A 16,016-nucleotide genomic window follows, 5' to 3' on the forward strand; every position below is an offset into this window, starting at 1 on the left:
CCATGCTAGAAGAAAAGACGATGATGATTCACACTCCTTAACAATGTATATTGAATAAGTGTTATACATGAAATATTTGAATATTTTTTTTTGGCATGGAATGCATTATCGTATTTTACATTGGTTTATATGGGAAAAATTGTTTTGCTTAACAAGTGTTTCGCATTACGAGTACGATTCTGGAACAAAATATTCTCGTTAAGCGAGGTTCCACTGTACTTTAATTTTAAAATTGAATGGGGGTGTGTTTTCTATACCAAATTACTTTTCAAACATACCCAACTTATGAGTTAAATTCCAATCATAGAAAATAATTTTGGACAGATAACTCATGATTATTTTATCAGACAGTCACATAGTATGAATTAACTTTATTATTGCTAGACAGAAAAAATTAATTTTTTCTTTTTTGATTTTATTTTTCAACTAATTTCCTTTGTCCAGTAATATTAATAAAATAAAAATGCTAAATCATATTTATTTTTACATAATTGGAACAGTTTATAAACAGCTACAATTGAATTATAAGAGTGGCCAGGGAGTATAGGAATGGATTTTTTAATATTCCAGAGGGATTTCTCAGTCTTAGTATTCTCTTTCCTGTTAAGTACCACATGTTTGAAGATGTCTTGTGTGTATAGTAATACACACAAGACATCTTCAAACATGTGCTTGTGTATTATCTTTAATAACTTTTGACCAAGTGGGCATTAGCAAATGTTAGTTTAGTTAATGTAGAATGGATTTTTACATTACCTTTCTGTAATATCATGTTAGTTTCAATTTTGTTCTTAAATTTAACTAGTAATTACAATAATTTTTGAATTTAATGTTAGTGTAAGGTAGCATGCTAACCACCTATTTTATATTAGTTATTAAGATTTAAAAAATGATTTGGCTAATTACAGATAAAATATTAAACAGTTATCCTAAAATCACATGCATTAGCTTGCTTTCAATGATTGTCTCAAATGTGCAGGATATATGCCATTGCAATATATGTTTTGATATATTAATTTGTTTTCTCCTTTATTTTCTTGTACAAAGCAAGCTAATTCCAGACAATTGGTAGTTTAGAATGTGAATTCCTAGGATTTAGGTAAATTTCTCATAAAAATCCATAGTCAAATTGTGAACTCCCAGGATTATAATATTCTACTAGATATAGTGCATTCTCACTTATATTAAAAATCAATCTCTCTCTGGTTTGTCTTATGCATATAAAGTTCAAGCATGATGTTATGGCTTATTATGGCTAACATTTTCACACATGTGACCTAAAAACCTCTCTATCAGATTATACCATACATACACTTGTCGTGTGATAAAATGCACATTTGTTCCACTCCTTTGCCATGTTTGTGGTCTAGCTTGCATGTAGTTTGTTATTTCACAGGTTGGCAGTGCTTTTTTTTCTATTTAAACATAATTGCCCATGATATAAAAATATTGCTTTTCTGGCAGTCTGACAGGACGAGATGCTGTTTTATATAAGGAGAAAGTTTCGATCCATATGAAGCCAGCATCTTCATTGTAGATCAAGAGTTGTGGCCTAAAGTAGAATTTGATGACATCATAAATTATTTGGTTTTGACAACAAATTACTACACTTACTGTAAAGATTTGTAAGCTTTCATTTGTGAAAACTTATAAGATAGTTATGGTAAGTGTGAAGCACGATAGGAATACACAGACACGTGAATTCAATTAAAACGAATTTAATTTCGCGATAAACAATATATACAGATGAGTTCTTTTTGGATTCCCTCGGTCCAATTTCTCTTACTGTCCGATAGTAACAATAACCCAAGTAGCTTACCTTCTTGGCAACTACTTGCCCGACAATACTAATGAAACCCGCGCGATCCTTAACTAACTTAAACTAGGATAGAAAGTATAAGATAGGGAAATGAGAAGAATTGATAGGATAGTGGGGTACCCTTGTTCTCGCTGAACTCCGATGCCGGCTGGTGCTTTATTCTGCGTGTCTCTGGGTTCGTCAATGTTTTAAATATCTTCTACTATAATTTCTTTTCGGTGTCTCTGATTCTACAGTCCGGATCCTCACCTCACGGCTGTCCATTCGGCCCTCGTGGAATTCCGTCTCACGAGCTCGCTGTTTTCGTCCGTGCTTCTTCGTGTCCGGCCAGAGAAAAAGTGACCCTTCGTGACCCAGATTTGACTCGTCCTCAACTCGAAGTCTTTGTCCCACCCGGCCCCCTGGTGGGTGGGGAGTGGGAAACCCCTGTTCCCAGAAGCCAGAACAATGAACAAAGGAAGTTAGAAAGAAGGGTTAAGAAAGAGAGAAAATTATTAAAACTAATTAAATCTATAATACATATGTACAAAAATATATGGCGTACAGCCACATACGCCCCATCGGAAAGGCTCAAAGTCCATGATGGAGTTTGTAGTAATCTACTCTCCTTTTTCGAAGGTGGTACCAACCCTCGCTTGCGGGAACAGCTTGATGCCCGTCATCCGATTCAAGGGGATTCTCTGGTGATGCATCGTCTTCTTGTCGTCTGATAGATGTCATCGGCTGTCTCCTGTACTGTAATGCAATCTCATCACCTCCATCATCATCGGTCATATCCGGGGAATCATTGTTGTTGGGTCGGTAATGGTTTCGACCCTTATATACAGCATATGAATAATATGGTTTCAAACGATCGAAATGCACAATACAATTTTTTCTCCCATCGCTACCACCCAACTCTGCGGTTACTGGACCTAAAATTCTTGTAATACGGAAAGGACTCGAATACTTAAGGGAAAATTTTCCAAACTTCCTACCCTGGTGCTTGCGTAACAGCCACACTCTCTCACCAAAAGCCACGCCCTTTCCTTTTTGTATTGCACCGCTCCCTATTCTTTAAGTTGCTTTGCCTGCTCCATGAATAAGCCAAGTTACGAACGGTGTTCAATTTTTCTAACAGCTCCCTCCGATAATCATGCAAATTATGGTGGGCGGCACGCCCATCGGAAAGACCTGAGGTAACCTGGGGTCGAAACCGAAAAGAAGGAAGGCAAGGGATTCGCCGGTGGATGCATGAGTGGCGTTATTATAAGCAAACACTGCCTGAGCAAGATGCTCGTCCCACTTCCCATTACTTCCTCTGGAGATCCGAGATATAATACTACATATAGACTTATTAAACCGCTCACAAACTGAGTTCACACACGGATGGTAAGCAGTAGTGATTTTATGTTTGATACGGAGTACGTCACATAATTCCTGAAACGTGGAAGATGTGAAATTAGCCCCCCGGTCTGAGATAATAATTTCGGGGCAACCATAACGGCATATCACATGCTGGAAAATGGCATCTGCTACGTTCTTTGCAGTCTGGTCTTTAATAGGAACTGCTTCAGAATACCTGGTGAAAACATCAATGATAGATAGAACGTACCAATTTCCGCTAGGAGTAACCATGAGTGGGCCGACTATATCTATAGCTACCTTCTGAAACGGGAAGCCAGCTAACTCTGTTTCTTGGAACGGCTCCTTTCCCTTGTGTAAATTAAACCTCTGACATGTCCTACACACCCTCACTACTGATGGGGCTATTGATTGTAGACCCCGTATGTAGTAATGCCTGTCAACGGTATTACAAGTCTTCTCTATGCCCAAATGCCCCCAAGGCCAGACTCATGGAACGCTCTAACAACCTCATCACCCATTTTCTGACCTACACATATCCACTTCCAGTTATATAGTCCATATCTTCCTGGTTTAACGTGGACTAACACACCTCTTTCCAACTGAAATTCTGGCTGGACACCCTTTCCGGCAAAACCCTGATGCATGTTCCTTTGAGCCTTCGCAAGACCTAGTTTCATTTTTTTTAAAAAAATCGTCTTCCATTTGTGATTCCACTACTCTATGGTGGAAACTGGGACTATGCACATCTAAACACTGGTTGACCAAGTCAGGTCTCTCTCCGCAACATATCGGGTGTGACAAAAGGTCGGCCACTGGATTGTGTTTACCCCTAACATGAGCTATCGTAACATCGTAATTCGTCAATTCTAAGGCCCATCTCATTAATCTGTCGTTGTGATTATTCATACTCCTCAAGTAAGATAAGGGCTTATGATCCGAATACACAGAGACTTTGTGACCTAGAACTATCGATTTGAAGTGCTGGAGAGAGAGAATAATCGCAAGGCACTCCTTCTCGATCGTTGAATATCTCAATTCCGGTCCCCTAAACTTCCTGCTATAATATCCGAGTGGGACCACGCCCTCATCCCGTTGCTGTCCCAAAACGGCACCTAGCCAACTATCAGAGGCATCGGTATATAGTACAAACGGAGAAGAGAAATCTGGGTGTGCCAAAAGGGGGGGGTTTGATAAAACTTCCTTGAACCTTATAAACTTGGACTGACAATTACTGTCCCAAACAAAATGTTTCCCCTTTTTTGTTAGTTCAGTCATGGGCAGCGCCATCTCGGAAAAATTGGGGATGAAATTGCGGAAAAACCCGACCATTCCGAGGAAACTGCGAACTTCTTTGACATTACGCGGGGTTTTACATTTCTTAATTGCTTCGACGTTGCCTGGGTCAGGGTATATACCATCACTACTAATGATGTGACCTAAATATTTGATTTCTCTAACACAAAATTTGCTTTTGGTAGGGTGGAGCTTCAGATTTGCCTTATGTAAGATCCCTACCACTTGATCAAGAAGTTTTAAATGCTCCTCCAGAGAAGGGGAGAAAAGGATGATATCATCCTGAAAAACATAACACTTGTTTCCGATGAAGGGGGCGAGGAGACGTGACATACAATATTGAAAGAATTGACCGCTGTTCTTCCCCCCTTGTGGGATACGCGTTAATTGATATTTGGACCAAGGGGTAGTGAATGCAAATATATGCCTAACCTTGGGGTCGAGCGGGATCTGGAAGTAACCAGATTTGAGGTCTATTACGGAAAAGTATTTGCTACCATGGAAGGTCGTGAGTATCTCGTCCACCCTACTTAGCGAGAACACCTGTGGTTTCGTTATGTCATTAATCCTACGTAAGTCCAAAGTCATCCTGATTTCACCCGAGGTTTTCTTCACAATATGGATGGGGGAATTCCATTCTGAATAGCTTTCCTCTATGATGCCTGCTTTAAGATATGCATCAGTTAATTTTTTTAACTCGGCAAGGTAGCAATTCGGAATACGGTATTGACGGGTATTGATTACCCGGTTAGTGTCTATTTCAGAGCTATGCATAAAAAGATCGGTGCCTTTCAAATCCTCGACCCCCTCCGAAAACAAACCGGGATACTTATCGAGGATGCGAGTCACCTGATTTTCGTCATTAGCTTTTGTAGTTCCTGGGGTTATGGCGGTGTCAACCGGAGTACTACTTAAGCAATCGAAATACATGATCAATGGGCGAGGACTATGGTTCAACACTCTAGCTTCACGATTGATGAATGTACATCCATCAATTATCAATGACGGGATTGAGTTGATGACATCCATCTCCAAGATCCCTTGGTATTCTAGCCTATCCGGGAATTCCATACAACAAAGGGAAGCGGGTATTATCTCATCCTTGTAGCTTATGGATCCCTTTAGGACTTCCTTACATGTGGAGATTGTGCCGTTGATACCTCTGATATGGGTGATCTCACCCCTTATTGCAACCTGGAAAGACTTAGCCATTTTTGCATTTTGAGTCAGCGCTATATCAACTAAAGACCTTTCCGCACCAGAGTCAATTAAGAACTTAATCTCTATCCCCACTACCCTGCCACTTATTAACGGGAGTCCCCTCTCCGAAGGTGAAAATTCGGTCAGTTTAAATGTGAGGATGGGAACGCAACACTGACCCTGATCGGGTTCCCGGGCTAGTTTAAATCCCGAACTATTTCTTTTGGGGCATTTCCGAGCTAAGTGATTTGGGCTGTTGCAAATGAAACAAAGTCTGTTGTTAATATTAGGCGACTTAGTAGTCTGGGTCGGGTTTTCGGCCATCTTGGAAACTATTTCAAACAGGGTCTTCAACCTTTTTTCTAAATTAGCTAATTGATCCTCATCCTTTAGAGTATTATTAGGGCTTACTTCAGGATTTGTACATTCAGCACCCACTTTGCTCTGGGAGTTATAACAGACCGTTTTGGGGTCTCTAGGATTACTACATTCCTTTTCTAGCTCTTCCTCCCTTTCAGCGCATTCGAAGGCTTTCTCTAAGGTAGCAGGTTCCCTGCGACACACGTGACTTCGGATACTTATGTCTAATCCCTTGAACCTCTCCTTGATAATCTCGTCTTTGAATGTCGCGATATTTGGGTTACTCCGGATAGCCCTAGACATGGTTTTAGTCCTAATGATATACTCACTGACTAACTCCTTCCCTCCTTGCCTCAAATTTAATAATTGATCGAGTAAGTCCCTTCCTCTCCCTTCGTGCTTCTGGAAACATTTAATTAGATCTTGCTCAATTTCCTTAAACGTTGGTGCAGGCGTTTGCTCCAATAAACAAAAGAAGGTGTTTAATGGTTCACCCTTTAGTTTAGCTTGCAACGCAGCCACCTTAACCTCGTCCCCCCATTGGGCTAACTTAGCCACATTATCAATGGTTCTAAATAGTTGATTTATATTTACCGTATCGTTAGGCGAATTCGAGAAGGTGGGGATCATCCCTAAGAACCCAGTAACCACGAGTGGGGGTTTCTCACTGTGGCTTTCTGCCACTAAACTCATACTGGGGGTACCTTTGTCCTCCATATAACTTTCAACGATGGCTGATAATCAGTACAGCTATACATAGAATTGGATCAACAAGGAGGGAATCCTGTCGCGGACGCCAATGTGAAGTGTGAAGCGCGATAGGAATACACAGACATGTGAATTCAATTAAAACGAATTTAATTTTGCGATAAACAATATATACAGATGAGTTCTTTTTGGATTCCCTCGGTCCAATTTCTCTTATTGTCCGATAGTAACAATAACCCAAGTAGCTTACCTTCTTGGCAACTACTTGCCCGACAATACTAATGAAACCCGCGCGATCCTTAACTAACTTAAACTGTAAGGATAGGGAAATGAGAAGAATTGATAGGATAGTGGGGTACCCTTGTTCTCGCTGAACTCCGATGCCGGCTGGTGCTTTATTCTGCGTGTCTCTGGGTTCGTCAATGTTTTAAATATCTTCTACTATAATTTCTTTTCGGTGTCTCTGATTCTACAGTCCGGATCCTCACCTCACGGCTGTCCATTCGGCCCTCGTGGAATTCCGTCTCACGAGCTCGCTGTTTTCGTCCGTGCTTCTTCGTGTCTGGCCAGAGAAAAAGTGACCCTTCGTGACCCAGATTTGACTCGTCCTCAACTCGAAGTCTTTGTCCCACCCGGCCCCCTGGTGGGTGGGGAGTGGGAAACCCCTGTTCCCAGAAGCCAGAACAATGAACAAAGGAAGTTAGAAAGAAGGGTTAAGAAAGAGAGAAAATTATTAAAACTAATTAAATCTATAATACATATGTACAAAATATATGGCGTACAGCCACAGTTATATGGGTCTCTACTTTGTAAGTGGCTGGATTTCTCCCGATATGCAGTTGGGTTGTGGCCACTCTCATACCCCATTTATAATGAGTCATCACCAAACTGGGTGCCAACATCATAAAATGAGAAAGGTTTTTCCTTTGGAGTAAAAAACTTCTTTTTAATATTGTCATATATTAATATAACTTTTTTCAATAAGTTTATTTGTTAGTAATGTAAAAAGTAGCCTCTTAAAGAAAGGTATGTTAATGTTGTTCACCAAAATAAACTTAGCTATTTGTAGGTGATCAATCAAAATTATTTTTTAAGATATAAACCAATAGACAAAGATATAATTAAAAAAGTTTGTGTATGTTGGACTTATCATAGGTGGTATTATTACTGGTGTTGTTTCAGTTTTTCCAAACAGAGATGGTCTTATTCAGAAAAAACAGTGTGTACATGTGAAAAATAAAGGTTTTGTTTTTTCTGAATAAGACCTTCTCTATTTGCAAAAACTGAAACACCACCAGTATAATAAGTCCAACGTACACAAAGATATAATTAAAATTGAATACAGTAAGGACAGAGGCAAAAGAATTAATACACAAACTTTTATTTATGTAAATTAAACTGGAAGGACAATTGATTCAAAATGCATTTCTAATTCTTCATCTGCTAAGCAATTATCTTTGTTTGTAATACATACACAGTAAAGTTTAATATTAAAGTATTAAGCAGACATTAAGGAAACAAAATGATTGTGTTCTAACTTTATTTTTCACCTTTCGATATCTATTTAAACTAAAATCTGCAGTTGTTAAATCCTTTTGTTATTACCGACAAAATAAAGTTAAATAGTTTTATCAACTGGCTCGTACACACTTTATGGCACTTGTACTAAAGTTTGCTAGTTATCAATAAATGATTAGATAATCTGTTTTATTGCTTACCTGAAATGAAACGTTTCTGACAGACTTGTGTATTGAAATTTTTCTGGTTAATTCTCGAGAGCCATGCAGATTGCCTTTGTCATGAAAGCTCCTCAATTTTGAATCCTTGGCGACAAGTAATGCCGGAAATTTTAAAAATGATATCCCTTTGTTCTTGAGTGAACTAGCATTACAACCAATTACACAACAAGTCACCATAGTGATATTTGAGACAAATAAACAACACAAGAGTTCCAGCTAAAGTGTCCATAAACACAAATAAACCACTGTGGTTGTTCGTTGAGAAGGGCTTGTAAACCCGTGAATGCACGTTACAAGTATGAACACAGAGACTGATACACAATTAAAAGTCTTTTTATTTCCCTTCCGGAACACGGTTCTTTCCTTTTCTAATTTACAAATGATCCCAACTGGAATAACTTCACTGAGGAAGGGGTCGCCACGTACAAAGAATCACACCCGCGCTCGTAACACAAACTTTTTACACCCGACTTAAAACTAAACTTATATCTACCTTAAAACTAAAAAGGAAAGGGGAAACAGATAGATTTAGGAAAGAACGAAAGTAGATAGAATTAGATGGAAGGTACCCGGGTCTACGATGATCGGTGTTTTCGCTGGAGTGTATTTTCGCAATGGCAGTCGTTTTTCTCTCTTTTTCCTTGTTCGGCTGTCTGCCCTCGACGTCTTTTGATTCCCTCGGTTTTGTGTCTATTTTCCCTTGGCCTCGACGGTCCTGTAGCCTTCTTTCGACTTTTCCCGTTCCTGGTCGATCGCTGGCTCACACTTCCGTCCTTCTCGAGGTCCAGTAGAAAAGTGTCCCTTGTTCACCACTTAGCCTTCAGGGCGTCCTCGCCTTCTTTTGTTCTTACTTAGGAGGGGTAATCCTGCCCTCCAGCAATAACGGTCAGGTTGTTTAGACAAAGGAGAAAGGAACGGAAATAAGAGAATGGAATGAAGGAAGAAGGAAGATAGAAAATATATATATATATATATATATAGTATTTACAACTTATGAATTAAACAAAAATATACAAGAAAACAATATGGCTGACGGCCACACCACCAAGATGATGCCAGACAATTGCGCATGCTCGTGATGTCGACTTGAAACCTCTCTATAGTCAGAAAATTACTATAATAAATCTAAAAAGAACACACTATTCATTATTGAGCATTTTTGTAAATACATAAGCTTAACAAGTGGGTTATTTCATATTAAATTTACGTTTAATGTTTTAATTTATAGAGAAATATAAATTTCATTAATAAAGCTCCTCAAGTGTTAAATTAATTCAAAACTCATTTATGACTTGTTACATGTTTCCCTGCTATAAAAAGGTTATTAATCTGAAATAACTCTAAAAGGAAAATCATGAAGTAATAAGTCAAGCAAAGCATAAAGCAACTCTTAATTTTAGAAGAGTTAATTATTCTCCTGTTCAGAAATTAATTGTTATCAAGATGATACCACTACTACTGTATAATGATCATTTTTGAAGCCAATCTAATATCAGATCTAAAACAACAATTTTCTTCTTTTTTTTTATTATTAAGTGGCATATATAATGAAATTTTTTCTATTTGAATGAAACATATTTTCACGTAATTTTATTTTCCATTTTAGAAACTTGTAGCGCACCTTCGGCAACAGAATATCGGAAAATCTACTCAGATTGGTGTAACGAATTTGAGAAATATAAAAGTGCAATGAAAACATGGCAGAATAAACAAGCGGTAATTATATTTGATTCCTCATTTCTTAATGAAAATTATTATTCATTAAATTATATTTAAACTAAAACACAATATGTTATTTTCATCAAACAATTTTTTACAGTAAAAACAATGTATCAACACTTAAAAAAATTTTCATTTGTACTGTTGAATTTGAATATTCCATTATTTGATTTATTTAAAAAAAAAGAACCGAAGTTAAAACTGAATAATTTGTGTGTATTAATACAAACAAAAAACAAATTCTTCAGATTTTATAAAATCATCCAACAAACTGTTTTAATGAAAAAAAGATTTATATATACAAATATAATTTATTACTCTCAATGCTAATTTCAGTAATCCAGGAATATTTATTTTTTAATCTATTTCTGTAGTTTTTTGGAGGGCTTAATTTTATACACAGGTCACATTTCTTTATGCAGCATTTCTCAGTCACTTTGCTGTCATGCAGCAAACATTTGAAATGGTTCCACTAGAAGAGTTCACTGCAGCTTTTACATCCTCTAAACGTGCAAAGGAAAATGGATACTTGTATATATAATGCAATATTATGCTCTGAAAATAAGTTGTAGTGACTCCATAATATTTTTTTTTTATCAACAAAGAAGGATTAAATTTTCTAAAATGACTCTGAAAGTCATCTAAAGAATGGGAAAATACTATATCTTAGAAGATAATTATTCATCTTCTATCTTTATCTCTTTGCTTTGTTCACATTTTTGAAGAGAGAAATGCTCAATTCTTTATATATCTTTTTTTATTACCCTGTAGTTCTTTAAATAAAACACTACTTTCAGGTGTAACTGGAATTAAAGAATAGATTATGACGTCCATGTTTAGAAACACTTTTTGCTCGAGCTAAACTATAATGCAGTGACGTGTAGCGATAGCTGCTCGTGACGACATTTTCACTACATTCTCGCTACGTAAAGAAACTAGTCCATACTGAAGAGTGGTAGTTGTCACAAAAGCATGCAAAGTATATTATCTTTCTACATCAGTGCACTGAAATATAGAAGTCATACTGCAACAACACTTAATGATGTGTTTTAGTAGTAGCACAAATAGTAACATTAGAAAAGTGTATTTTTTAAATTTTAATTGTGAGGCATACCAGGCATATGACAGTATATTGTTGACGGTAGATGCCAATTACTAATTGTGTACCAGTGTAGGAATTTTTATAGTTTGTAGCTGGTTGTTTATCTCTCCATTTTCTTCAAGGAGTGTCGTATTGTTCTGGAGATTTTTAAACAGGTGAAAAATTTCATAGCAGATTAAATGTCACATGGTTGACATAGTGGTATAACTTTTAAATTCAAGTAGGCTTATAATTTTATATAAGTACATTTTATTTAACAGAAAATAAACTATGATGATTTTTGAGCTATTGAGTAAGAAATTAAAAATACTCTGGCATTACAAACACAAATACAGAGACCATAGACAAGCCTTATGCCTCCTGTGACTACAATTACCACCTGCTGAATATCAAACATTCAAGATATTTCAGGTTTTGGTTGAAATCAAAAATGTTAGTTTTTGAGAAAATTATCAATTTTTAGATATAATTATGCACACATGAAAATTACATCCAATCTACTGATTTCCCAGGTCCAAAAGCGATCTGTCATTAAACTTATAAACATTAAAGAAAATTTACTTAACTTTTAAAATAATTATCTCTTTTAAGTAAGAGAGAAGTTTATATTGTGCACTAGTTTAAATAAAAAAGTTGTTTTCTCAAGTTGAATTCAATTTAGAAAACTTTTTCGATCTTTCTTTCTTTCAACATCAAAGTATAATATTTATTTGAAAAATGGCTAGGACGGTAAATATAAATTTTCACAAAACAAAAAGATTATACAATAAGAGTCTTCTTTTGTCTTTCTCTCGAACTTCATAAAAGTTCACTGTAAGACTGACATTTTGCATATTGAGGCAGACAAGAAGCCTCTAAATAAAGGTAGACTCTGAGGTGTGTGAAAAGTGCAGTTTGTGTACGATAGCCATGAAGGCGATAATATAATACGATTAAGACATTAAATCAATTGTTTTAATTACGTATTAAGAAATGACAACACAATGCACAAAAGAATTTGGATGCTAACTCTGCCTAAGAAAAAAGACTCGACGCGTGAACTTGCACGACAAAACAAAACAAGTCTTACAATTTTGTTGAATAGGCACAACTATGTACTACAAAAATTCCTTACAACTAACTTATAACTATAGAAATGAAATGGAAAAATTAAAATAGACAAGGAAAGGGAAGAGAAAGAGGTACCTATACTCTGTTGATTCCTCTTTTACAGAGATGATTCTCAGTGAAATTTCCTTGTTCGTCCTTTTTGGAGGTTAACATATCCTCTTATGGGAATCAAAAGAGACTGCCTTTATCAACGATTAACTGAAACTCGAGAATTTCTTGAAGGCTTCGTGCAACAAGAATCCTTTGCTATGGTCAGGATCAAATTCTCCCTCCCGGTCCAAAAACCGATACTATTCCCCTTTAGGTCCTTGGGTATTTTCTCTCCTTATGGGATAGTTCAGAACATTAATCATCAACCAAGTGAAGTGCAAATGGGAAAAGACAAGAAGTGAGGACAGAACCTACAAACTAGAATATTATAACTTAAAATTACAGTATAGAGCCATGGGTGTAAGAAAAGGATAAAAGAAGACTGTTTTATTATATAGTCTTTACATATAAAAAAAATTCACAAAATTATTCTTCTACTGTATTTTCATTATCAATTCCAGTATATGGTAGGTATTAATTCAAAAATCTAAAATTGATTATATATTATCAAAATATTTAGAGATATTTTTAAGAATTGATTTGTGTTACATAATTAACATATATGTTCTGTTTTGACAGAAATGTCAAGGCACTCATCCAAATGATGTGACATATCAAACATATCCATCAGCATGAACAGATCAACTTCCAGACACTGCTCAATCTTGCCTCCTGTCTTTGTGAAGTGCTGCATATTGTTGTGATGTTGCCAGCTGTTGAGAGTCTCGCAAGCGTTATTTTGGGCCAGAGTTTGTGGTTTTCGGACGCTGCCCGCGACGGACGCCGCCACTGTACATACGCACTCAAATACCGAATGCTACTGGTCCAAATCGACTCGTGAAGATCTGCCTAAGGACGACATCTGTCAACACTGCATACATATTAAGAAATGTTTCATATTTCCACATTATTATAAAAATAAACAGATAACTATTTCTGTCTCGGAGACAAATGCAGCAATTATTCCATCGTGAAAAGTTTAATCGAAGAAGCAACAACAGAGTATTTTGCCTCGTGAACATTCCACGGATTGCAGAGACAATATAATGGTAATTTTGAAATATATCGATGTCAAAGTGGCATAGAAAAGAATGAAACGATGTGAATTATATATATGAAATGGATTGTTGGATTATTGTATTTATCCTGTTCTTGTCAACAATTTAAATACTTTATTATTTACATCTTTCGTGTTACCATTAATAATTTAATATACACCATATTCTTGCATTATTTATACAATAAATTACTGCAGTCTTTCGACATAAGAATAAAGGTAAAATTATATTATTTTCAAACCAAAACAAAATTTGCTTAGCATAATTATAAAAAAAAACACCAGAGATTTAACATTACAAATCTGATATTAGGCAATAATTCAAATTTATGTAATTGTTTTACAACATAAATAAACTACTCTTACTAAAATAGACTGTGATTATTAATAGGAAAATAGAAATAATAATTATTTTTGGTTTGACACAAATAGAATTAGGTAATTGCTCACCAAGTTAAAAAGAAAGGTTATTCTCGGCCACAAGTGCGTAAAACTAAGTGGTTATGTATATAGTAAAGAGGAAGAGTCTTAAATGACAAAACTTTTTGATATAATTCTTATCAGCATCTATCAAATTAATGGCTGATAACTATTAAAAAACAAAAATGGACTATTACAAAATAAAGACCAAGTCCAGTCCATATAGTGAGACAGCTTGTCTTTATACTGTCCAATATTATTGTCATTGTCAAAAAAAATTATATATATATATATATATAAAGTGTTTTGACAATTTGCTTGTCAATATCATCATTTACGTCTGTGTACTTTTCTATTTTTCTCTTATATTGACTTTTGCCAAAATTACGACTCCCATCATATGTTTACCCCATTTAAGAATGTGGTCGTCCGTTGCAACGAATTTTTAAATTGGGCGCGCATGCCGCGGCACGTCTTGTCGTCGTATCGCATTTACCGATTATCTTTGCAACAGTTTTAGAACTAAAAATCAAATACGCTTTAAAATTCTTTAAAAAGTGTGATGCATTCTGGGCATTGTATTTATTATTTTGATCATTCCATTTATATAGATACTAAAATAGGATGACAATACTAAAAACAAATTGTTTCGGGCTTTCTGACCAGAGAATATTTGATTATTTATTTAAAAATTAAAAATATACAGTAAGATATATTAGCTGATGCATAAATTATATAGTAGCATAGAGATATTTTAGACTAAATAGTATTAATAATTTCTGTATTTTAGTGAATATTTTTTAACAAAATCTTCAACGTTTTTTAATATCTAGTTTTATTCTACCTCATATTTTAAAAATTGTATTTATTTTGCATTACATGTCAAGGGATGAAAATGGATATAATGACTGTGTTGAAGAATGGTTCTACATATTTATTATCTGGTTAATCACACCAAAAAACAAAAAAACTGTTCCTAAAATCTCATTCTTTGCCGATCAACTGTTTTGTCAAAGCATTACATTATTCGAAACAATTTTTTAATCATTTCTTATATGAAAATTTGTACGACTTTCCCGACGCAATTTAATTTCCGTAACAATTTAGTGTCATAGGTTGGTCGGATTGTGTCGGACGTTTAAGTGTTCGGTTCCGACGGCAACTAGATAGCGATGGAATCGTGTCGTCGTAATGTGTTGATTCTCGTCACTTTCGTTAAACATTGAATGTAATGTCCAAAGATATTGCTGCTGCATCGGTATGACTTACAACCTCTGATTTGTCAGTCTGTAGGTATCAGTATGTTTTGTAACTTGTTACATTATGATATTTTGTGAACTTATCTGATATGTTGTACAGTTTTTAATGTTCTGTGGTATTGATTAACTAAAAATGTCTTGTAGTTTATTATGTAACTTAATTAAAGAAAATTATGACAACATGCAAACATTGTTATGAGATTTTAACTCTAGTAAAATTTGCTTTCGACACCATTTTATCATTATTATTGCAGTGTTTTACTTTACAGAAATGAAATCAACATTCGTCCTAGAATCTGTATTCTCATTGAATGTCTAAAGTCAAAAATATGAGTCTTACTTAGAGTTATGAATATCATCAAATAAAATTTTAATGTGCCTCTCTCTCAACCGCAGCTTAACTAATTTTAAAATAATCAAATTACATTAAAAATTTTTGCATTATCAACATCCTTTTTTATTTTTAACCTTTAAAATACTTTCGACAAGAACATCAATCAAACGAAATAATTTCAAATGTTTTTATATTGAAACTATCGTTATACTTATTTTCTTTAAATTTACAGTACATTAAAATATTAAAATCATCATTTAACTTCATTCGTGATAAAATTAAGATTTAAATCAATACGAAATGATAAACAAAATAGCAATAAAAAAATAAAAGTAACAAAATATAGAAACATTAATCAAATATCATCATCTGAAAGTAATATTTGCCACCTATGATATAAAACAAAAGTCCAGCAATGAGTTGCTTGACTTTTCCAGCAAAAAATTTTAATTATGCATA

At 35.2% G+C, this 16,016-nt stretch overlaps 1 protein-coding gene across 1 annotated transcript in view; it reads left to right on the forward strand.

Annotated features, from left to right (window-relative positions):
• Positions 1 to 15,411, forward strand: part of LOC136989958 (semaphorin-2A-like) — a 109,713-nt gene extending 94,302 nt beyond the window's left edge. Inside the window, 2 exon segments of the mRNA XM_067288266.1 lie at positions 10,073 to 10,182; positions 13,067 to 15,411. Of these exon segments, the coding sequence (XP_067144367.1) occupies positions 10,073 to 10,182; positions 13,067 to 13,123 (167 nt within the window). The 3' untranslated portion in view covers positions 13,124 to 15,411.
• Positions 15,412 to 16,016: the final 605 nt, after the last annotated feature.

The sequence above is a fragment of the Centruroides vittatus genome, unplaced genomic scaffold, assembly GCF_030686945.1.
Source record: "Centruroides vittatus isolate TY-2023 unplaced genomic scaffold, ASM3068694v2 scaffold_861, whole genome shotgun sequence".
Taxonomy (NCBI): domain Eukaryota; kingdom Metazoa; phylum Arthropoda; class Arachnida; order Scorpiones; family Buthidae; genus Centruroides; species Centruroides vittatus.